This window comes from Chaetura pelagica, unplaced genomic scaffold, assembly GCF_000747805.2.
Source record: "Chaetura pelagica isolate M959 unplaced genomic scaffold, ChaPel_1.0 scaffold55, whole genome shotgun sequence".
In the NCBI taxonomy this organism is placed as follows: domain Eukaryota; kingdom Metazoa; phylum Chordata; class Aves; order Apodiformes; family Apodidae; genus Chaetura; species Chaetura pelagica.
The window spans coordinates 4,032,237-4,057,084 of NW_009953571.1; the positions used below are offsets into that span (position 1 = coordinate 4,032,237).

General features: G+C 45.4%; 2 protein-coding genes across 2 annotated transcripts in view; both read right to left on the reverse strand.

Moving 5' to 3' along the window:
• The window catches only part of MAPK8IP1 (mitogen-activated protein kinase 8 interacting protein 1), a 26,388-nt gene extending 26,148 nt beyond the window's left edge, over window positions 1-240 (reverse strand). The window contains exon 1 of the mRNA XM_009999598.1: window positions 237-240. Coding sequence (XP_009997900.1) covers window positions 237-240 — 4 coding nt within the window. The remainder of the gene's footprint in view (window positions 1-236) is intronic.
• A 4,763-nt stretch (window positions 241-5,003) lies between these two features.
• Window positions 5,004-22,179, reverse strand: CRY2 (cryptochrome circadian clock 2; the record flags this gene model as incomplete). The annotated part of the gene is made up of 11 exons (XM_009999599.1): window positions 5,004-5,043; window positions 5,511-5,652; window positions 6,145-6,234; window positions 6,673-6,875; window positions 7,023-7,174; window positions 8,224-8,535; window positions 9,029-9,169; window positions 10,183-10,271; window positions 11,613-11,797; window positions 18,480-18,622; window positions 22,069-22,179. Coding segments are annotated over 10 exons (1,566 nt in total), but the record flags the coding sequence as incomplete, so codon positions are not given.
• Window positions 22,180-24,848: the final 2,669 nt, after the last annotated feature.

Genomic DNA, 24,848 nt, shown 5'->3' on the forward strand with positions numbered 1-24,848 from the left:
GGAGCGGGCGGGGAGCAGCCCCGGGCCAGGAGCCGGACACAGAGACCCGCTTGGGTCCCAAGGGGCTCCTCCCGAGCGGGGCAGCGCGCCTGGAAGCAGCAGGAGCTGCAGCTTTCCCACCCACGCGGGTCGCGCTGCTCGGCAACAGGTCTGGCAACCATGGCACAAACCCCATCCCTAACGCAGCTTGTCAGGGCTGCAAGCACAGCAGGGGGAACTAAGACAGCAGCTCATACGCATGTTCGACTGGCATAAGGCGGGGGATTGCATTTTGAGGTTGCAGGTCTCATCCCAGAGCAGCCAGACCCACTCTCACATCCAGCTGAGTCCCAGGCAGCACCTTTTCTCTGCTACCCTTCCCCATCAGCCTAAGCAGCAGATTTCTCTGCCTGCCTCTCTTGCCCTGGCTTTGCAGGCTATCTCAGAGAACATAGAAGTAGACAGTGCACACAGAAGTAGACAACATTGGTAGTTCTAGGTCCTTCTTGTATTCCCTGCATTACCCACTGTGCTCCTGGTTACTGCCCTTGACAGTCCTGGATGGGGTGGGTGGCGTTAGCAGTTCAAACTTTAAAGATACAGCAGGTCCCATCAGTGTTTCTCAACCATGGAGCTGCCATTGAGGCAATCAGTTCTTGGCAAAGACCCAGGACATCAGCTGCTCCTCCAGAGAAGATCAAGCAGAGCCCTGCAAGGCACACAGCCTGCCTCTCACTCAGGAGTCTTGATCTTCTGCCAGGCAAACTTGAAGGAGACGTCACTCCCAGATGAGCATGGAAACAAGCACTCACTCACCCACAGGGTCACCATGCACATGTAACCCCAGGGCAGCCTCCTGAGTGGGGACTAAGTGTCCCCTTCCCAGCACATGCTGCCTTTTGTCCCTTTCAAATTGTCCAGCTGACCATCAGGTTCACTTCAGAGCGACTCTTCTCTGAGCAAAGGTTATGTGCTGAGAGAGATTCCCCTGCTTCTCTCCCCCAGCTGAAGCACCTGACCGCCCCTAGATGCAGCTGTGACACCAGACTAGCACTCTGTGCTTTTTCCATGAGCCATCCCTCTCACTGCTCCAGTTTCTCCTCTGGCTCAATGGCCATGGCTCTGGCTCCCATCTCTTCATATATAGGTGTGATTTCTACTTTTCAAACCTCTCAGCCAGCCCTTCCTGAAGCCAGTGCAGCTCCTTCTTTGTGCAGATAGAAAGAGACATGGGAGAAGGGCACTTCCCCAACCACCAGCACACAGAGCAGGCAATCACTCTGCTAGAAATCCAAGGTTAGCCGGTTTCCATCCTTAGCCACATCACTGTCGTTCCTCTGACAGAGAGAACAGATGTTCTGGCCAGCACAGAGGAGCCTCAAACCCAACCTCCAGGTTTAATTTACATTATACTCTGGGTAGAGAAAGCTGGACTGAGTTTGCTGTCACCCTGGCTCTTCATCTTCTGAGACACAGGCTGCTGTTTTCTGAAGGTTTTTGTCATGTATAAGCCACTTCAATCATATGTTACGTTCTCAAGCCCAGCAAGTCCTTACTGGAGACAAAAGAACGCAGCAATAGCATGAACCTTGACTGCATCCTCACTCAGTTAACCAATGCACTGTACACAATGCTCTCCTTGTAGGCCAGACATGCCCTTTTATCTGCAGCACCCCTTTCAAACACTCCAATTTGCATCTTCAAAAACTGTCTTTTACATCTCAAACTTGCCAAACAAATTAGACTCCAAATTTTAAATACTTATATACACAAAGTGCTTTAGAATTGTTAGATTGTTTGTAATAATCACTCAGCTGGTGTTTGGACTGGTGGTATCTGAACATACCCAACCAGGACTAAGGCTCTAGCAACTTCTGTACCAGCCCCATTGCCAAAGCTGGATGAGAAATGTCACGGCCAGCTGAGATTCCTGAAGTCTTGTTGGTTGGTTACTGAAAATAATGTACCTCACGTAATTCTCCAAGGATAAAAAGAACGTTCCAGTAACTGAGCCTACACAGGAGCAACAAGGAGGATGGCATAATGCACAAGCAGAACTTTACTCCAACTGTGTTACTAGCTAGTTACTAGACTGCTTAGTCATGGTGTAATTTAGTATCAGTTAATTACTTTGCTGAAATGCAAGAGGAAAGGCTCAGTCACTGATAGGAAACCCATGTTGAACAATGTTCACATTGTTTGTAGCTCTGTAGAGCTTCTTTCCTGCTACCACCCTCTCAGTCTAAGGAGCCTCTGCACAGCTCTGGGGAACATCTGAAAAAATGCTCTCACAGCATCAAAACCCAACTGCTCTCTTCCCAGGCAAAGAGCTCATCCTACGCCTGCTTTGGGGGTGCCTGTATCAGGTCACATATTGCCACTTATTGCCAGAAAACAGTTGTTAGCCCCGGAAATGGGCATCTCCAAACTGGCACTCATTTCATGATCCTTTGTCATCTCAGCCTCCCGCAATCTTCTGCTCCTTCCTGAAACAAAGATGGTATCTTCACTAATGGTTATTGATGGCATTTTCTTTCCCCAAGAACCTGTCAAGTTTGTTTTTTTTTAACTGAATCAAACTGTTAGCACTCACAAATTGAGAAGAGCTTGCCACAAAAATACCTATGCAAGGACAGTGCAGCCTTGTTCAGTCTGCCATCTTGTAGTTTAATTGAACATGCCCAAGCCTAAACAACACAGAAAACAGGGAACAACCATTCCCTACTCCTATGCCACAGTTTCACACACCTTTATTGTTTCAACTGGGAAAAAATGTGTTGATGAATTCCAACCTACTTAAGAGGTTTCTTGCAGGAAGTTTCTCTCTTATCTTTGGCTGGCCTTGGGTTTCTGTGTTCTACTATCTGAACTATCTTCCAGGTGCCACCATCCATATCACAAGTGCCGACAGAAACCTTGCAAATGTGATTTCCTCCTCACCTACAAAGCCTTCAATGAGATCACTTAGGAGATTTTTTGCCTCCCTTTCCTTTGGCTCCTTATCCCCATGGATCCAGCCCCAAAAATGCTATTTACCAAAGGAAATAATTTGGACAACAAAAGAGTGGGTTAAAGACATTTATACAGATATATATATATATTAAAAAAAAGTAGTATTTACAGACCATTGCCTAAACATGAAACTCACCAAATAACCAAAGTCACAATCTCTGTAACATTAGTGTACAAAGTGCATATTTCCCCTTCCTTCTCTCTGCAGCAGAAGACAAGGGAGGGTCTCTTTTTCTTTATACCTTTCTGCCCTCAAAACAGTGAGAGTAATGTCTGTATCAGATTGAAGGAGACAAAACCTGTTGATTACTGGGTTATCCACTAGGCAGACTGATTAGCTCAGAAGAAATTAAGGGCAGGAAAAGTGACTCTTGTTTACTTGGTCAGTCTGCCCAATGGATTCCCTTGGGAAAAGCAATCTAGAGTCAGTATCCCAGGGAAATGAGTGGGAAGGAAAGGTTATTCAACTATTAAAAAAATAAATTAACAGAACCAATCCAACCACCCCAGGTTCACCAGATACATGAGTAAGCTTCTATTTGCAGCTGCATTGCTCCAGATTCAAACATGGGCTCCAAAACTGAATCTGATGATCCCAGTTACAATGGGTTACAATTCCTGTGCTTCCCAAGCTGTTAGTTGCATAACCTCACATATAGCCCCACAGTATCTGTGCCAGGCGGGGATGAAAGGTTTTGGACAGCAAATGAAAACAGTGCCAACAGCAGCCCATTGCACAGGATTAGCTACTTGATCTAATCCCTCTTGAAAACAGCCAAAAGAGAAGCTCTCCTGCAGTACTACCCTCTCCTGCCCTCTTAGATGGGAAGGCAAGCAGAGGCACTCTGCCAGCACTGTGTTGAAATGACATGCAACATGAGCAGGCCAAAGAGTGTATGGTTAAGAGCCAAGAAGGCTACACAATTGTCCTGCCAGACTACAAAGCACCAGTGTGAATGTTAATAGCAATAAGGAGCAGTGTGCAGGCTATGAGGTACAGGAGTATGCTGTGTAGAAACTCAAAACACAGATGACTATACAGGAAAGAGCAAACATCCACACAGAATGGGGAGGGGACTAAGCCTGAGGAAGACTCACATCTAAGAGCTGGTGTGTAACAAACCCCTATCACTATGAGGCACTCCACAGGCTACACACCAGACACTGGTCACTCCATCTGTGAGCTCTCGTTCAGGGAAGGAAATGCTGTAGAGTACAGGGCACAGGTGTAGCTCCCTTACTATGTGGAGCAGCAAGCTTCTGGGAGACTGCTTTACTCATATGAAGGCATGTTTTTTTTCTCTGAAGAATTCCTCCCTTGTCAAACTACTCTGAATCTGCTTATTCCAGGCAACAGCACTATGGGTTGCCTTTCAGCAGCAAGGTTCCTCTGCAGGAAAAGTTTTAACCACCTTTCAAGTTTGTATCTCTTTGTACTAGTGCTACAGTTGTCCTTCATTTTGTTTCCATCCCCCATGAGTACCACCTTGGTTTACTCAGAAAGCACCTATAACTTCACTAGTCTAGCCTAAGAAAAGAAACACAGATTTTCCTGCTCTCTGGTAGGATGGGTACTCCATTTTTGACATTGTAGCAGCTTCCTTCTCATCTCCTACTACAATCCGAATTAATCAGTGCACCTCACCGCCCAGTACTGGTGATGAGAAAGAATGTTTACTGTTTCTGAGATGTGCAGATGTTGCTCCCTACATCAATGCACCAAGTCACATGCACTGAGCCATTGTCAGAAAAGTTACACACACTCAGAGTGAACAAGTTAACAGAAGGCTCTTGCCTCCTTAAACTTGGGTAGATTTTGGAAATGGCTGCGAAGGGGCTTATTTAGCTCTCTGGAGATCAGAAAGCCAAATATTCCCAAGCACAAGCAGTGCAGTGCCCTTTTGTGGCAGCTATTGGAATGACACATTTATATGAGACCCCAGATTTTCTGCTGTGGATCACAAGCTTCAGTCCCTCTGTGGCAGCAGTCTCTACTCCTCTGGTCACCTCTTCAGCACTCTCATTCTTCGCTTGCAAGGTGCTTGTTGCTGGCTGTAGGAGAAAGCAAAAGAGAGAATCTGCCTTGACCTATCCCTCATACTGAAAAGTTGGCAGAACATGTGACCAGCTCCTCCCTCCTGAGATGTGGAGAATTTCAGGCAAATTCCTGGACCTACCTAGTCCCCTCCTCCAGCCTGTACTCTCACCACATGGGCAAACTTGGCTGCAAACCCGTGCTGTGGAAGCTGAAGCAGCTTCACTAAAACAAACCCAGCAACAACTGTGCTGACTGTTGCAGTAACAGGGTACTGCCCTCTACTGGAGAACTGAGTAAAAGCAAAACAACCAGAGGGCCAATTACCACCAATTTACAGAGCCATGGAATTACAGTTAGGAGCCACCTCCCTCCACAAGTAAGGCCATTTTGTTCATTAAAATTCAAGGAACACATAAAATTTGCATCTTTCTAGCTGCCAGAACAAGGTAGTTTATGCCAGATCACAGCAGGGATTACTCACAATCATAAACTCTTGCCAGGGATCTCTGCAGCAGGGAGACCCGTCACTTTGGCTCGTTTGTACAGTTCTTCAGTGCACAGCTCTTCTGCTTCCTCGTGTTTGCGCTTTGGAGAAGCCTGGTCTGCTTGTGAAAGCCTCATGGCTGTAGAGGAAGAAGAGTAATTGCAACATTTCCCTTGCCTTTAGATGTCTTCACAAGTACACCCTAGCCTAACCTGCTACAGAGCTGGGAGCAAGGACATGCAGTGCACAAGCACAGACAGATGTTGCCTCAGTCTCTCTGATAACTTTTGAAAAAAACTTTAAAAGCAGAATAATTAGGGCTTTCAGAACAAACACAAAAGCATCCTCTGATGAAGGATAGATTAAATTATCCCTGATTAGCCCTACGGGGATTTGCACTTCTCCCTTAAATGACTACATATGATCCCATACAAGCAATAAAAGATTCACTTCAATGAACTCCTACTCTTCAGCCCCTTTAGCAATGAAAATCAGAGACATCTGAAGAAAGCCTAAAGGAATGTGAATGTGATCTATGCTTTCTTATCTACACACTCTTCTACTAGAAAAGGTTCTCTGTCTCGTGAGACGTGAAACCATCTCAGAAGCACACAAAATAGCTCCAACTCACCTGCACTGGTGCTGCAGCCCTGCCCTGAAGCTGAGTCTGTGACTGGGCCACTGAGATCTTCCACACATGAAGGGACTGATGCCAGTAAACCTAAAGAAAGGCAAGAGGATCACAGTTAAAAAACAAAAAACACAAAGTGTGAGAAGCCTCTCACATTAGTGATCATCAACCAGCACAGTGACATCCCATAGCAGGATGAGTTCAGAGCTGCCCTCACCCAGTGCCGGCCACAGACACTGTGATCTAGTAGCATATTTATTTAGGATACTCTGTCTAGTTTTTCCCAAAGTGAAGATTGGACTACTGGTGGCATATAGATGGTGCCGTGCCACCACCAGCTCTCAAAATTAATCAAACCTCACTCTTACCTATCCAAGAGCTCAATGGAGCATTTCCTGAAAACCAGCTGAGCAGATTTGGCAGGGACTGCTTCCTCTTGCAAGGTATGGTCAGAGAGACAAGTGCTATCTATTTTAAATTATGCCTCCTCCGAGCCTTTTATCTCCTTTTGCAATTGTTGGTACTCACAGAGCCCCCTGTAGCGTGACAGCTGCTGGTAAATCTGCTTCATGCGCTCTATGTTCAGTCGGCTGGTTTCTGCGTGGTTCACCATGGGTTTGGGGTAGTCCACTCCGATGATACACTTTGCTGCCTTCTGCACAGACTCTGGGGCATTCCATGGTTCATAGATGTATCGGGAGGGGAAGCCCTTTAGTTTGGGCAGATACCTCCTGCAACACAAGCAAAAAGATGCACGAGCACTACTTAAAATTGCAGCAATGCAGCATCCACAACACAGAGAGCGTCATGCACTTGCCAGCTACTGAATAGCTAGGCTCACAGATCAACAGGAGGGAAGTTCCAGTCACACTACTTACTTAACATAGTCACCACTGGGGTCTGTGCGACGTCCAAAGCCCACGGGGCAGTAACAGTGGAAAAACTGCTGGAAGAACGCACTGCACGAAAGCCACATCCAGCTGCCTGCATTGACACTGAAATCTGCATCCAGCAACAGCTCATCAAATACCTGCAGCAACCAGAGGAAAACACCGTAAGAGCTTCCCCAGGCAGGACTTTGTGGCAGAAGGACCCAAGATGCTACTTCAAACAGCAGGCACTGCGCTGGGAGAACAGCCCCTAGGAACCAGAGCAGCAGCAAAGAGGTGATCTGCTGGTTGAAGCCAGTTGGCTAGTCAATGTATCTCGTGCTTCCCGATGCTTTCACACAGGGAGGCACTCTCTGCTCATGTTGAAAAAGTGCAGGCTTACCTCTTATGCAGCTACAGACTAAATCACTACCCTGTATTGCAGCAAGCCTTGGGTATTGATCCTAAAAAGTAACAAGTGCAAAGTACCAACTATGAGAAGCAGGCAGATGCTGCACAGAACAAGCACCAAAGCAAGAAGGAAGAAGCTTCTGAAGGTCCCAGAGCACAGTGTCACTGAGAGGCAGACAGGTTTCAGCAGTAACTTTCTCACATCCATGCACAGGCACTGCACTTCCAGCATCTGACACACTTTCAGCTTTGTGACAGGGTGCCCCTGCCTCCACTTTTTGCGTAGGGCTATATGTACACTGGATAGGTTCAAGCCGTCTCTCCCTGCAGATGGCCCAAAAGGAGGGTCTTTTACCTCTTTCCTTGTGAGACTCTAGACTCAGATTTCACAGTCATGGAGCCTTCCCTGACCGGCACGATGATGGATTATACCACGAGCAGAAAGGTCCAGTTATAAAGTGACATTGAACTTGCAAAGAAAACAGATGGACTGAAAAAACTTTTGCAAAAAACAAGAATAAAAAAAAGTCTAGAACCCCAGTCTGTATTTACCAGCAGATCCCACTAACATTTAGTTGTGGTTACTGGAGACTCTTGATACTGTCAGAGCCTCATTGTAGAAGGCAGAAAGAAGTTAGGCTGTTGGCAGGCCCAAAGCCTGATAGCAAATCCTCTCTTCCACGCAACTTTAACATGTGAAGCAAAAGCCGTACCTGTGTGCCCATCCTTGCAGCGAGTGCCAGGGAGACTTTTGCTTTCCTTATGGCCTCCTGCAAGCCTCTGGAAATGCTAGACTCACCTTGACTCCTGACTCCCAGCTGATCCAGAGGTCGCCTCTGGTCAGGAAGCAGGCCACTGCATGCCTGGCCAGATGGTGGATCCACCCTTCCTGCCTCAGTTGGGTCATGATTGCATCGATCCAAGGGAAGCCTGTCTTGCCCTCTGCCCACTTTGCCAAGGCTTCAGGGTTCCTATCCCAGGGGATCTGGATGCAGATGGGGTTTCCCTCCATGCGATCAAACTTCGGGTTGTTTGTGGCTGCTGGGAAGAAAAACTCCCGCCCCCGAAGCTGTCCATACAGAGAGAGGGGGGGCGTGCTGTTCCGCTTCACCTGTGGAGAAGGGAACCAGGGTATTCACAAGGAGGGGAGGACTGGCTTCACTAAACCACACAATTCCCAAGTCAGTTACTGACAAGCCTCATAAAGGAACTAAATTCCAGATCATCTTTTACCCAGAAACCCCAGGTAGTAAAGTTAAGAGTGCTGCTCTTCAGCTCACTCAGTACACTGACATGAGACTCAAATGTCCCAAAACTAGCAGCAAAAAGCTCTACACAACTAAAGACACAAGAGTTCAGGTTGAAGAAAAGGGTATCAGCAGATTTAAGGTCTGCTCGACTATATAGAGGAGAATCACCTTTCCTCATCCAAGAGCCTCCTCTGTAGGAGCAACAAGCTCAGATCAACAGTCAAGACACAAGGGAGGCAACAGTAACTTCTGCAGCCATTCAGGCACACTGTCTGGAATCATCAGGCTATGCTCAATCCATCATCAGGCTATGCTCAAAACCAGGCTGCTCTCCAAATGAACCTTTTGTCTTACCTTCTTATACAGCTCCCAGAGACGATAGTAAAACAAGCGGCAGGACAAGCAGCCGAAGCGCAGGTAGGGACTGAGTCCTGTAGGGCTGGCCAGCAGTGAATTGGCGTTCATCCTTGGTTTTTCGTAATTTGCAACCCATGCCTAGACATATTCAGGAGAAATGAGCCAAAAACGCTCCCACATTTGTGCGACACTATTGAGGGCAGACCTCTGTGTGGGTGGCAAAGCCAGGCCATACAGCACAGTCACTTCAAGCCACTGCTGGGAAAAATCTCAAGTGGGCAATCCCAACTCTCACACCCCATTCAAGAAATGCAAAACCTTTGCCCCAGGGTTTAAACCACTTAGTAATTTTTAGCCCAGAAAGAGACTAGATTTGCTTTATGTACAGGAGCTAATAACCCTGACTGCTCCTAGGAACATAGGCTAACACCATTGTTTATGTCCAGGTATGTCTGTCTCATTTCACAACTGAACAAGAAAATTTGGGGAAATTCAGACCTTTTTGTGGAACATTCCATTGATAGTTTACTCCCTCTTCAGCACAAGAATTTATACTTTGATCCTTACAACTGCCACCAAGCCATCCAACATTAAAGATACAAACTGTTTAAAACTGAGTCATGTCTCTGCAGCTGGGCCATTTTAAAATTACAGATGCCCCATGGAAGAAATGTTTGTGTTTCAGCAAGGGGCTAAAGGAATGCCAGCTGGTGAGACAACACATTGCTAGGTTGATGTACAAGGAGAAGGCCTTATTTTGTAAGTATGTACTAGCAATAATACCTCAGTTAAAGACAAAGGAGCTGGTGTGCAGTGTGTAGCAGGGACTGAGCAACTTACAGGAGAGTTTCCAAGTTCGCACTCCTCTAAAGGAAGCAGAGGGGTAAAAACATGGAAGATAATCCTGTATGCTTCAAACAGCAGTATAATTAATATACATCTCTATTTCTTTGGGCTTGAGGAAGCCCAGGAGCTCCCTGCTCCACACACAACCCAAGATCACAAGAGTACAACAACAAACATGCCTGCTGGAGGCAACAGCTGGGGCCATTGCTAGGAAGAGCAGGGAAATAGGGGCAATGGCCAATGCTTAACGTTTTTCATTCAGAGGCAGATCCTGCAGCAGTCACCACTTAAATAACAGGGGTTACCTTTCTTTCCAGGTGTTTATCCAGCCGTGCCAAAGCTTCTGTCTCTCCTCCTTGCCAAACTGCAGGGGCAAGACCATCTGTAGGAAAGCCTGAAGGAAAGAACTTTGTAAGTTTTGAAGCCATGGCTAGACAAAGGGTATAGAGCAGATTAAGCATTAATAACAGCAAGACATGACTACTGCAGTTGCCTAACATGGCTTACTTGCTGCTCTACTCCTTCTATAACAGGCAAATCATGTGGAATGTGTGCAGAGTCTGCTCATGGCACTACACCTTAAGGGCCTCTCCCTGCAATGCTTCCGGCAGCCTTCGGGGGACTTTTCCCCTTGCTCATAGCAGCACTCTCTCTTGTGTGTCTGCACTATTCAAAGGGTTCTGCTCCAAAGGCCAGAGCAGCTGGCAAAGAAACACCACTGTGCAGCTCTGTCTTACAAAATACCTTGCCAAGGACATCAGCAGCTCACTAGATAGCATGGTTGCTCCTGGGAAGCCCCCTATTCTGTTGAAAGCTGGTGCTGGAAAAGGCACTAGAGTAGTGCTGAAGAATAGATGCAAAAGGGGAAGCAATAATGCAGCAAGCAGAGCAGTGTAAGGTTGCAGACAGTCTCACATTAGGCCAGGCAATAAAGGACACAGACCTACACAGGACACCAACCCTTAAGATTCATCCTGTTTTGAAGCCTTTTGCTTTTATGAAACTGCTGAAACTGTGCCTTAAGGTACAATGTGATACTCCCATAAAGCTGGTATGGAGCCTTTAGTCACACACACAGACAGTATTCTGCATTAATTCTCTCCTCCCTTCAATTTAGATTCACTTCCCTGATGCAGCCCTTGCTCCATCCTCCTTCTCCAAGAAAAATACGGGACCATAAGGCATAGCAGGGTAAGTGAAGGAAGTTTCTGTAGTATCTTGTGTCTTCCTAAGTTCCCAAATTGCCAATAAATGAATTAAATTATCTAAGCCTGGTGTACAGTTGCCAATAAATGAATTAAATTATCTAAGCCTGGTGTACAGTTGCCAATAAATGAATTAAATTATCTAAGCCTGGTGCACAGTTAGTTTACCTCTTCAATCTGTTACACAATGTGTCAGAGATGGCAGTAGGAGGAAAGCAGCTGGCAAGGACATGAGACACCGATACAGTGGTTACATGCTCAGTATAGCAGAGAACTTAAGGACAGATGCAGAGCATTTCAGAGTGCTGCTAAAGGGGACGCTATGCAGTGACAGCAGTGCAAGGGACAGCAGTCTATTTTCACGAGGTCCAGCACTTTCTGAAAACATTAGGCTGCTTCTGTGGCTAGAGGCAAGCCAGGACAGATGAGAACACTGGATTTGTTCTGGGAGCAGGCCAGCCATAAGAAACAGTTTCACTAGATCCTGTTTCAGCTGGCAGTTAATGCTTGCCTTCACTCTCTACACATACCCAGCTCTTCCAGGGATGGGACCCCATACACATCATCATGATTCTCTTGGATGTCCACTTTACACGTCTCCATCTGCTGGCTCATTACGGTGCTCACTGGCTTCTTCGGGAGATCCATCCGGCTAATGATGGCCTGGAAGCGCTTGTAGGTGAGGGGTGGCTTTTGGCCATTCAGCTCAATTATTCTGGAAACAAAATAGGCAAAGTGAAACAACACAGCCTCACTACCACAGAAGACAGAAATGACAGCCAAACTGCATCCCACTATCTCTGCTCAGAATAGAGAAATCCTTGTAGACCTGCCTACCAAGGGGTATTTAAAACAAACGAACAAGCAAGTAAGCACAACCCCAAAAACAAACCCCCACATACTAAATCATCTCCATGAGAAAAAAACCAGAACAGCTCCAGTTGCATCAGGCGTGCATCTCAATCTGATTGTCTCCCCAAGACTGCAAATCCCAGACCTGCATCTGTTCCCCAGCCACCTCGCGACATCCTGACCCGACTCTGACCTTATTTCCTCCCCATCTGACACAAAAAGTCCCAGCCTGTTAGTGACCCCTCCTCCATCCATCTCAGATGAGACAAATCCCAATTTGCGTCATTCCTCTATCCTCCTTATTAGAGGAATCACCGTCCTCCCCCATTCCCTAGTGTCATGAGCAGACCTGTCTCGTGCTGTTCACCTGTGTAAGATGATGCTACGGAAAAGACACCCACAGCTCCCCATTACTCTACTTCACAAAGCATCCACAGCCTGCTAGGGCCATGCAGTCGTATTTTTCCTGTGACAGAAAGCTTGGAGAAGCTTCCCGGGCAAGGGAAGCATCCTCAGGGTGAAAGCTGCCATTTTAAACCTCCTCTCACGCAGGGAGAGGAAGAGTTAACAGCAAAGCAGACAGCACAGGGATCACCAACCTTACATAAAGCTGAAGCAGCCAACCCCACAGCTCACAGAGGAGCTGCAGCAGAGCAGCCTTCCCCACCCACTACAGTCAACAGCTTATGCAAGGGGCTGGGCTTAAAGCCGAGCGTTTCGCCGGCGCCATGTGCCTCCCCTTCCCCCCGGAGCCGCACGTGTAGCGAGGAGGAGCAACACGCCGGCTGCTCTGCCCTGCTCTGCCCTGTCCCCGCCTGCCCGGGCCCCCAGCCCCCGCACGTGTGTCCCGCACGGCCCCGGCCCCCGCCTCCATCCGCAGCCCAAGCTCCGCGAAGCCGCCCCCGGGGCCAGGGGCTTTACTACAGGCGGCAGCGCTGTCTAGATTAAAAAGGAAGCCTCCTGCAGTTCCCTCCTTGGAAGTTGTAAACGCTGGGAGAAGGCGCTGACAGGCAGGGCAAGGGAAGGAGGGCAAGCGGGACGTGCGGAGAGCAGGAACACTGCGTTTTCAGGGCACAGCTATAAACGTGACCTCAGCACAGCCCTCTCTGCCACCCCCCCAAGCGCGTGTACTGAAGGGACCCTTCAGGCACACGTCCTGCCCTGTCCCTTCTTCATACCGGGGAGCATCTCCCCTGCCTTCACACATGCACCTTTCAGCCGGCTAAGAAAGAGATCACAAACCCTCATGGATCCTACCCACCACAATCTTCTCTGAGGCTTGCACTGAGCACCAGGGTCCCCAAACAAGACCCACCAGAGATCCCCAGAAAATCAGCACTGCTGTTTGAAAAGAGGTGAGGCATTTCCAGTGACAGCAGCACTCTGAAGAGAGGATCACTTGTTTCCAGAGGAAATCAGAGCTTCGAAGAGAAAAGGTGACAAAGCTGCACCGTGTTTGCCCTGAAGTGCTTGGGATGGGGGTGGAGAAGCCACATCTTTAACACTGCCTCTTTTTTCAGTCCTCTTCCCCAGATCTGTGGAGGCTGCAGCTCAGTCCGAGATCCACACTATTGTACCACGGTCCAGATTCACATGTAAAACTTTTGTGAGCAGAGAGATACTTGGAGCAAGTCACTCTGACTTGCAGGTGAGTGCCAGTGTCTGTATTTCACATTCTCAAAAATGTGAATACAAGTGAAGTTAGCTAGTACACACAGCTCCTGAATTGCTTAACAGTTACTGGATCTGGGACACAAGTCTAAGAGATAGCACTAGAAGTTGCATGTTTCACAGCACCTGACACTGGCACTATGCAACAAAATTTGAACATCCCACAATACCACCATAAAAAGAAGTAACAAATACTCAGTATTGTACAATATTGGATATTATACAGTATTGGGTGTGATATGATAGATCCTGGGTATTGTAGTACCTTTCAGCCTTCTGTACAAAGATTTGTACTGGAAGCCCCCCAAGCAGGAGTTCCTTCCTTCCTCCTACTGTCCTAACCCATAATCTCACAAGACTTTCCCTGATGACAGAAAAAGGGAGTATCCTCCCCCAAAATTAATACTCCTATTTCATCTGTCTCCCCCAGCACAACTCACAGACTACATGTGGCAATTACTCTTGTAGTTTTATTGAAGTGGAACAGAGAAAAGCAGAATCATTGCATTCATCATACAAAACCTAACCTTTCTAGTGTTAGTGAGGACACATAAAAGCAGCTGTGCTACCAGACTAGCAAAATATTGCCCAGTGCTACCCGGCAGTAGTACTTAGATGCCAGAAGTTCTGTGGGTCTTTTTGATTGTCACAGAGTCACACTTTACTGCAAGAAAGCAGGCAACCAAAACCTGGCCATGGTTCTGGAGCTGCTAGGATTGTAGGGTATCCTACAGTCAGTCACCTGTGTCAGCAAACTTTGAATGCACACCCTCACAGGTGTCAGCTTCTGACATCTCCACAGCAGAGCCCCTGCGGGATGGCTACCAGGCTGGGGAAAGCTGCTCCTCTCCGATACCTGACACCTCAGGCAAGGGACTCAGTGTGCTCCCCCTGCTCCCTTGCACAAGGAAGAGCTGGCAAGCAGGCTGCTCAGTAACACACCCCACTACCAACTCACACAGACTATGAAGATATCCTTGTCAGTTTATGCAACTGCTCTGATCTAGCACCTCGCTCCACAGGCTGTGTAGGGCTACACATACATAAGACACGGGCTATTTCTACAGATTCAAAGGGGAGATGGAGAGAGAACCAACAGACATTGCACACAACAGACACTGGACTAAGGACAAGCAATTCAGCTTCTGCAGAATCACACACATGAGCAGATGAAAGATGAAGAAGTGACTTGATGACAGGCTAAGTACCAGCACAGGGAGAAAACACCTGACACCAGAGCACTATGCAAGACATACAAGGATAACAAGATCTGGCAAGCAGAAGTTTGACTTAGCCTTCTTCAATGGAAATAAACCACTTTTTTAGCAGAGTGCAATTATGAAGGGCAGAACAACCAAAGCATGCACGCTTCCCTGGTGCCTGGTTCCTTTAAATCAGTACATACCATCCTATCAAAATGTGTTTAACTTCCATTTCAGCCTTAGGCTAGAGTATCTGAGGAAAAGATGCTTCTGAAGCATACTGCAACCACACAAGTCCACAGTGTTCTTGTCTGACCTAAACCAATCTCCCTGAATAACCCAGGCCTGCCTGGGATTACAGAAACCACAACAGCAAGCAGGCTACAGAGGATTTAGATCCTGAGGAGAAAACAGGCATACCCACAGAAGGGTCAAAACAACCTGTCAACTGGAAGTCATCAGACAGAGTAACTGCAAGTAAAGGGCTTTGAGCAGGCTAAGCCGATACCCAAGAGATTATCTTCTCTGACTTCTACAATCTGAGCATCGCTAATCTTGACTGGGAATTCCCAGATTTTCTTAGGTGTTATTTTTCAGCACTGATGCTGATTTTCTATAGCACTCTCCTTGTGTTGGGGTAGTGGAGGGGAAAGATGGCAGAGGCACAACACATACCATGAGTTAAAAGACTGGGTAACATGACTGTAGAGTGATATACTCTTGAGAGGGGCTTCCAGGAGAAATACAGTATTAGGACTGTATTACCACCTGCTGAGAAAACTCAGGGATGTGGAAAAGCAGGAAATGTCAGAGCAACTACCTCCACAGACTGGATAGGTGTCACACCCTGCTGCCTGCCAAAACCCAATTTTCTAGTTGCCACAAATTACTGTTCCATGGAACAATTCATCAAGAACCCACAAGGAAAGGCAATTAGTGATTTGGTCTTAAGCAGTGCTAAGGTATAGCTGATAACGTTAGTTGTCACTTGCGTGCTCTAACAGTGACTTCAGAATACATCAATTTAACATGCTTCCAGGAGCAACACCATCATAATGGCTTTTATTTCAAGAAGAGAAATGAATAAAAATAAGCAGGCATGCTAAGCAAAAAGAACAAGCTGAGACCTGGCTTTTATTTCAAGAGAAATGAATAAAAATAAGGAGGCATGCTAAGCAAAAAGAACAAGCTGAGACACCAAACACTGAGAGGCAACACAGAGATAGTCTGAAGGTGATGTTGGGGAAAAAAAAAATAAAATCAACAGCTGGACACAAACCATCAAAAAAGATTTCAGTAAGATCATATAAGTCAAGGCAATTAAAGAATAGCATCAGTAAAGATAACAGCAGGCAAAATCCTTCAGAAAAATAAAGGCCAAATAAAGGTAGAAACCCAACAAACTTAGGTAAGTTAAATGAAAAAAACCAACACACTAAAGCAGCCTCCTTGCACCTCCCAACACAAAAGAAAGTTTGAGAAACCTTTTAGAAAAAAAACCCATAAGTAGTAAGGAAAAAAAATAAATTCCTTTACAGACACTCTAGGATATTTATAGGGCCAAGAGGTGATCAAGTAGTAAAACCAGACAGCACAACAAAACAACCCTGCATTTATTCTTCCTGTGTATTCACTATGGAGATATTCAGGGAGGCTATGACTAAATCTTTTCAAGGAAATGTATTAGGAGATGTCACAGACTGGGAGGTCAGGAAGAAATGCCACAAAACAAACCCATGCTGGAAAAGCAATTGCTTGCCAGGATCAGCAAACATCAGGAAATACCCAAACTAAAAGCTGCTGCTTGTGACACTTGCCTTAAAACTGTTAAAATACTATGAGGAAAGAAAACCACAAATACAGCTCCAGATTTAAAAAAGCATCTCCAGGCCATCAGAAGGATGACAGAATAGTGCTGGATGTGCATTTGGCAGATTGTTGGAAAATACCAATGGAAATGGTGAATGCACAGCACTTGCAGTATGTTGGAGGGTCAATTTGGTCTTGGTAAAGGTAAGTTGTGTGTCAAAATCTGTTAGTGACAGTTGAGCTTGGAGAAACAAATTGATACACTCTACCTGGATATTCAGAAGCCATCAGACTAGATCCCTCACTGAAAATTTTAAAAGAAACCATGATAAAATGGGATAAAGGAAACAGTCCCTGCAGACAGAAGATTCTTTGAGATCCAGGGTAGAGTAGGAATCCATTTTTCCAACAAGAGGAGAAATCCTACACAGAGCTGAGCTAAAGCTTATGCTGCTCAACATTACTCATAAAATATCCAGGAAGGGACAAAAAAAGAGCACAATGATGAAGTTCACTAATGCTGTAAGCTATCTGAAATAGCTAAAGATGTAAGACAACTTAAAAACTTCCCTATCCACATGAACAGCTGACAAAAATATCACATGAAATGCATTGTTGGTTATTTGGTTTCTCCATATACATGGCTATGCAATCTTACACTTAATTATATAGTAGCAGCTTCTCAAATAGCTATGATTATTCTGGAAGGAAGCCCCAAGATAACAGCATTTAGCAGCACTCATAAAAAGCCAAAAGAATGCTAGGGATTATTAGGAGAAGGCAGGGAATTTCATGGCACTATAAAAATCCATGTCCCTCCTACATTTTGAACACTAGCTACAGTTTTCACCACTGCTCTCCATCTCTAGAAATACCCAGAAGTATAAAAAAGCTGACAAAACTTAGAAGAGATATGGAACAGCTTCTACCTGAAAAATTAAGTAAACTACAACCCTCCACCCTGGAAAAGACAAAGATTACATGAGGAAGGATGTACATGGCATTGACATTGAAGGGGTGAGGATGTACCAAGCATTCATGGTCTCTTCTAATGCAAAAATTAGAAAGCAGCATCTGCTTTCAAGAAGAAACCCCTCACTTCTAAGACAAACATTTCCACACCTCATGTGCTAGCTGCAAAGCTCCTTCCCATAGGAAATTATGGATACTGAAGATTTACAGGAGGAAATCTACATTCAGCGTTATTGGCACAAGTCATGAAAAAAAAAGTAAGCAACCTGTAAGAAGTGGACTGAAACGTGGTTGAAGTCAAGCATACCTTACAGTCTTAGGTAAAATATCATCTCCACTGTTCAAGGAGATCATATATATACCTATGGAGATTATATATAAAGTAAATATATAAAACTCAACATAAAGGCAAGGCTCCCCGATAGCAAATACCAAACAAAGACAAGGCATTCAGGTTTTAGAATAAGGTAAGTTTGTCCCAATCTATCCTGGCACATCCATCAGTTAAAATCCCTGCCTTCATAACCAGTTTCAGACAACAGAGAAACCGTCTTTATTACAGTGAAGCAAAAAAAGCAGTCCACTCAGTGAGTACATGCTCAAGGAGAGCAATCAAAAGGACACAGATGAGCAACTTAAATGACTGCCAAGTACAGAGTTTAATAAGCTTGAGGAAACACCCTTCTGTATATTCACATCACAGCCAGCACTTTGACGTGCTCTCATCAAAATTGTGAGTGCACAGAGTAATCCTGTTGACGCCTCTTAGGCTCAGAGAGGATGACAGCAACCAACGTATAGCGATCAGCGAAAGAAGGAGAGGGAGGTCTTCCCAGACATGACAATTCCAGCCTTGCCCCGGCAGCATCTCTGCCCTTGCTCCCCCCTTACCTGTCCAGGTCATAGAGGGTGTGGGAGTTCTCTATCACCACCTCCACGCCAGCCTCCTTGGCCAGTTTGACGATAGCTGCGTCTCTCTCCTTACCAAACGGCTCTGAGTCATATTCGAAGGTGAGACGGGTGACTCCCCATTCCTGCAAAAAACACAATATATACAACTGTCAAACAGAAGATTCTTTCTAACCAGCACAATTACGAACTAGGATTTCAGAACTCCTGGACACCGTTAAGTCCTGAAAGCTTAGAGGCTGTTCCTGTGAGGAAAAGCCAAACAGTCATAACCAAAGAATCAACAATGTCATCAGAGCTAGTAAACTCTGCATCTGTTATGCAAATTCCTAAATGTCAGGTTTAAAACAGTAAGAGGAGGTTTGAGTTATTCTCAATTAATGTTCCCAGGTTACAGCTCAATCTCCAAACCTAACAAGACCTTCTTTTGTTGCACATGCCATCCAAAAGTAACCCTACAATCCTGTTCCAGCATTTGCTGGGAACACATTTCAAGAATGTTTTCAATAAAAGTTCTTCTCAGAACCCCATGTTTTTATGAAGTAAACCCAACACACTCTAAATGTCTTCCAGTATCTCTTTAAAGCCATCACACAACTGGAGACCAATGTTCAACCCAAACAGCAAAACACAGAGCAGTGGGAAATGCAGGACAAAGGATGGCAACTGAGTGGACCTTTCTGGTCAGCAGAGTATGATACTGCAATTCAGGTCTTGCCTTTGGGGAGTTATTTTACCCTAGTTGAGCCATGCACCTTTCTGTGTCACAACTTCAGTAGATTCCTCAGAGATTACACGGAATAGGCCTTATGAAATAGCATTCAGTATCTTCCAGAGCACAGTTAGCTCTCAAAGACTATGGCCTAGTTTTCCTCAGAAAATGAATCCTATGCAAAGACGTTTAATGGTTTCCACAGCGACTCTCCTGACACATCCACCAGGCAAAGCAGCAGCCCACAGATAAGTTTAGCAAACACTTTCAGTCAAACATAGCCAGAAATCTATAGAGACACTTAAAAAGTCACTCACACAACTAAGATACAGACCACATTCTGCAGGTGAGACAGTCTAAGTCACCTCAGTATATATAGGGCAGTTTTTTCTACCTTGGAACCAGAAACAAAGCACAAAGAACGGATGTGCTTAGTTTACTAAGGATCATTAAAAAATAATGGCAAAGACAGGGAAGGGGAGTTAGAAGCAGAAAAACAACTATACAAGTACCCTTCTTTTCTAAACTCTGAGATTGAATCCTAAAACTATTATTAGGAAGGACAGAGAACAAACAGTTATGTAACACTGAACCTACATCTCGAAGAGGTCCTTCACTCCTTTATCAAAACAAGAACATGACAGCATCTGTAACTCAGAGCAGGGGTCAAACAGATATGATTCCAGGCCCTGCCCCACTCCTACGTGATTTAACAGCTTCATTTTAAACTTTTCTGGCTTTTATAAGAAAGACAGTATCAGCTGGAGGGGTTGGAAAAGATGCCTTTGTTCTTTAAGAAACATCTGTTGCTTGAAAGAAAGGAATGGAATAAAAAACCATTTAAGGCTAACAAGGACTTTAGGCAAGAACACAAAACTTCCGATTCAGGTACTTCCTACAGTTTTGAGAAGCCCACTGCTACATATGGTAGAGAAGCACACAGGAAGCAGAGCACAACCAACTAGAAAACAGCAAGCTGTATGACAATAAATTGCTGCTGATACACAAAAAGAAAGTTGTGACTTGTCTCTTCATATCTACCCTACAGCAGAGAAAAACTGTAGGGGAAAAAACCTCACACCAAAGGGATTGTGCCAAACTTCAGTGAACAAACAATATACTTTTCTTTGATAAAGAGGTAAAATTACAAATGTTCGTTCAGAGGAAGTGAGACAAAAGAGCCTCTGCAAAGGTTATCACTTCTCAAGGTATCCATGCACACGTAACAGTGCCTCTGCAGCTACTGTTACTAACAACGTAGCTCAGCTACTGGCAGCAAGAGCAGAAATTATTCTAGGTCTGAAGTGTTGCATTACTACATGTGACATAACTCTCCTCTCAGCAGCTGACAGCAAAGCATGAGATGCTGGTAATTCATCATTCAGTGCAGCAGTTCTGGAGGCCAGGAAAGCCATACATTTACCAGAAAATAGCATAACCCTCCCTATTATTTTCAGCTCTGTTAAAGCACATCTAAAATACTCATCAACTGATCTGCGCAGGAAAAACAGTCTGCAGCAAAAATCAGGTCTGGCTGATTCCATAAACATCTCTTGAAATTGCAGACTCTACCAACTACTTTTTGTTCTTTGACCAAAGCAAGCATTTTTCTCCAGCAAAGTTTTAATTATCCTTTGAATACCTTGAACTAAAATAAGGAAGGCATGAACTACCACTAGTCAGAACTTATTTGGATATCAAAAGACAGAAATAACCTAGGCTCTGAAAAGACTAAAACTGACACATGGTTTGTGTCGTGTTAAGAAGCAAAAATAAATATTAGTGCCCTTTCTGACCTGTATAGTCATATTCCTCTGTCCTGCTCCAGAAAATACACATCAGAACCATTTACAGCAGGAGGGTATAGATTCAAGTTTACCTCTCCTTCTCAGCAATCTATAACAGGCTTTGGGGACACTAGTTCTGTCAACGGTTTGTCATGTCCACATGACAAACCCAACTCATAAAATTACTGTGAACTATTTTTCTTTTTCCTTTAGCTTTGTCACTTTAGCAAAAACACCATAAAAAAAGCTTTAAAGATAATATTTGGGAAATACGATCTTAGAGCAGGATAGAGAAGAATGGCTTGAGAAACCCTGATATTCAAGGAGATACTCTTGCCAGCCCTGTCTCTCTCACAATCTGCTGCATTGACATATCACTTTAGAAATGTATCCCACTAATCCATCACTGACCACTGAGGTCACTGCATATTCTACCATCCTAAAGGGTACATTCACAGGAAGCTTGGAGCCTAGCTGTATTCTGCTGCTGAGCTGACTGAACTGCAGCCTTGAATAGAAGATGAAAAGGAAGGTCATGTAACACAGAAGCTTCTGAATTCTGCAATTTTAACAAAAAGTCCTATTTTCAATTCCCACACAGATCAGTATGCTTTTTCAGTTGTCTGTAAAGGTGAATGGACATAGCAGTTTTCCCAAGTAAAGGCTGCAGGAAGAAAATGGCCAGCAGGTAAGAAGTTCTCAAAGCAGAGGAGTCAGCATGTCACACTGCAGCCCTGTAACATCTGACTTACAAAAACAAAAGCAAAGACCACTATCCAGAAAGAGCAACTCAAACACCCTGGTTACACCCTACTGTTAAATTTCTTTGCAAGTCTGAGTTCAAAGAGCATAAGTGGCCCCCAAGATGGCCCGTATGGGTAGTAGCTAAACTTCACTGTAGTTAAAGAGAAGAGTTTTTTATAGTGAAGAATTAGTTATAGAGAAGATGAGGGGATCTTCAACAACTAGCAAATCATAAGTGAGTGAAACCAAGAATAGCATCAGGACATGAGTTTTAATTCACTATGAGTTTTAATTCACTATGTTTCAGAAAATGACTTTATTCTCTTACTTTGAAGAGTCTTGGGAAGACATCTGTTGGCTGCCCTCGCACGACAAACAAGCGAGAGTTGAGTTTCCTTAAACTGTTGTCCAGATCTTCCAGAGATTGAAGCAGAAATCTGCAGAGAACAAACAACAGCAGTTAGAGTCAGTTTGGTTACAACTAAAAGACAAACAAGGAGAATGTGCATGGAACTCCAGCAAACCTGCACCACTAAATCAAACTGGAAGTTAGGACAAGAAACAGAAAACAAGAATTCATATTCATCCCTGATCTGTCTACCAACTGCTATGGTATTTCAGCACCAGCCAGCTCCCAGCCATTCATATACATGTCCTGTTCATCTAGATGCCAGAAGTTTCCAGGATTTTCTTCTTCCTGCACCCCTCTTCCCATGTTCTCTCTCAGATCTGGCAGCACACCCCTGTCAGCTCCTCCTTCAACATTACAACATGGAGAAAAGCATAAACTGTATAATTCACTACAGTATATTCTTTCATGGGTTCTAGGGCGGGAGGGATTTTGCTTATGAAGTAGAAAGATGATGACAGACTACTACAAGGCAAGTAATGAATTCCTACAAGAACCACGCATGTTTTACAGTTCAGACTACACACAGGCAATGTCACAGCAGAGGAATGTACACTCCTAGGTCAGTAATAGCAAGAGATTGAGCAACAAAATTTCCCAAGGCAAGAATTGTCAGTGGTTGGAATAGCTGCAAACAGAACTGCAATTTACCTTCTAGCACAAAAATACAAAGATGAGAGCATGGAAAGACATTTATCTATTCCCTCCCATCCCAAAGCTGTAAAAAAGCATTTAGGTGCTTTTTGCATTTAAAAGTATATTGTACTGAGCTCCCACTATGCTACAGAACATCAAATCTATCATCTTTCCTTTCACAGCCACATGTCACCCCATACACATTGTAACCTCACTCTGTTCTGTCTAACTCTGCAAAAGACACCCGCTTTAAAACTTTAATCTCCACTACAGCACGTGGCACTGTGCTGGCAAACTCACAATCCTTTGTAAGTGAGCAGGCCAACCTCTACCCCTCCCTCACTCCTACATGCCCACTTTGCAGCGTGACCAGCAAGACATGAGTATCTGCATCAGCTCCCTTAAGACCACACAGAGCAAACAGGAAAGCTAAGCTACGGATTGCCCTGCAAACCAGGCAATTCCTCTCTCAGCTGCACTGCCCATGATGAGAACTGCAAGCTTTGAAATGGAACAGCCTCCCTATGCACTTCCTGAGGTAGAAAGGGACTCAGTGTTCATGGAAAGAAGGGCCTGGTATCACAAAACAGGAAACCCAGAACCAGGTCAGAGTGACCTAAACAAACCCCTCCCCTACCTCCAGCCCCCTCCCCACCTATTAAAGAATATAACATTTCCAAGGTGTTCTCAAATGGCTGACACACTGCATGCAGTTGAATAATAAGGAATTTTCCACATTACATTTTTTTGGGAGCTAGGTAAAACTCAGACATTTACTTTTGGAGCATAGAACTCTGAATACAAGTAACTGCATATAAAAAAATTGCTAAATAAAGCCAAGGTTCCCAGTAGGAAACAAGGGAATCCCAGTAAATATAAGTTACTTACTAACATACTTTTGCCTAACAGCCAATGGTGCTAATTTCTGACATTTGTAGTAGGTACAGACCTCCAAGAAAGCATGATTTAAAAACACTTCACATGCTTGTATATCCCGTAACTAAAAGCAATGTTGGTGGAAACAAACAAGAATTAAGTGGATCAGGAATTAATCTTTTGGGGGCACTCGTTTCTTCCAAATGAGGAGAGCTGACAACAACAACAGCACGTGAAAGGCATTTTCCACTGCTGCCTGTAGAAAGCCTGCTCTATGGAAAGATCACTCGGGATTCCTAGGACAGTTAGCTGTGACAGAACCCAGAATCTTCTGTAATGTGAACATCTACCTTGCGGCCATTTCTGCACATTTACAATTTTTAAGCCATCCTGTGCCATGGGTTCTAGAAATGCTTCCAGCTCAGCCACACCGGGTCATTCCCCTAAGATGAAGCTCAGGTGCACAGCAGAGGCAACCAGCTACAACTGCAGGTTCCCTAACACCCAGCCACGGGGCGTTTCAAAGAGCACTTAAGAAGATCTTGAGCCAGATGGTTGTGCTGGCCACTATCCGGACAGGGCAGCATGAGGGCAGGGAGTGGTCTGCTTTGCTCGTATGCAGGGAGCTTTGCACAGCAGAATCCCTACCTGGACTGGGTTTCCAAGGGCTCGGGCAGCCGAGGCCTGGCACGATGGCATTATGTAATGTTATTGGCTACCAGGACGTGAAGTCTTGCTCTCTGTACAGACATCACTCGTGCCATACATTCTTCCATTTCCAGAGGGAGTAAAAGCCGAAACGGCTGAACCTCCACCTTCCTAGCAAGCACCGCAGTGTATTTCCGTACCCCTCCGTCGGACAGGCGGCAGGCAGGGCTGCGCACACGCCCACGCGCGGCCGAGAGGCGGGGGAGGCGCGGGGGTGCAGTCACGCAGCTCTGAGGATCCTCTGCGCTCCTCTCTGAACGCAGGGAACAGCGTTTCCTACAGCGACACGACGTTCGCCGCTCGCTGCTGCTGCTGCCGCCATTCATTGGCCCAGCTTGGAAAGAGAACGCGTGACGGTACCACGCCAAGCCGGAGGCACCCTCTCCCACGGGTCAGACAACACAGCTGTGACAACCTTGGCCAAGCCCACGGGACAAGCCAACCTCTCTCCTGCACGGAGAGGATGGAGGCAGAACATG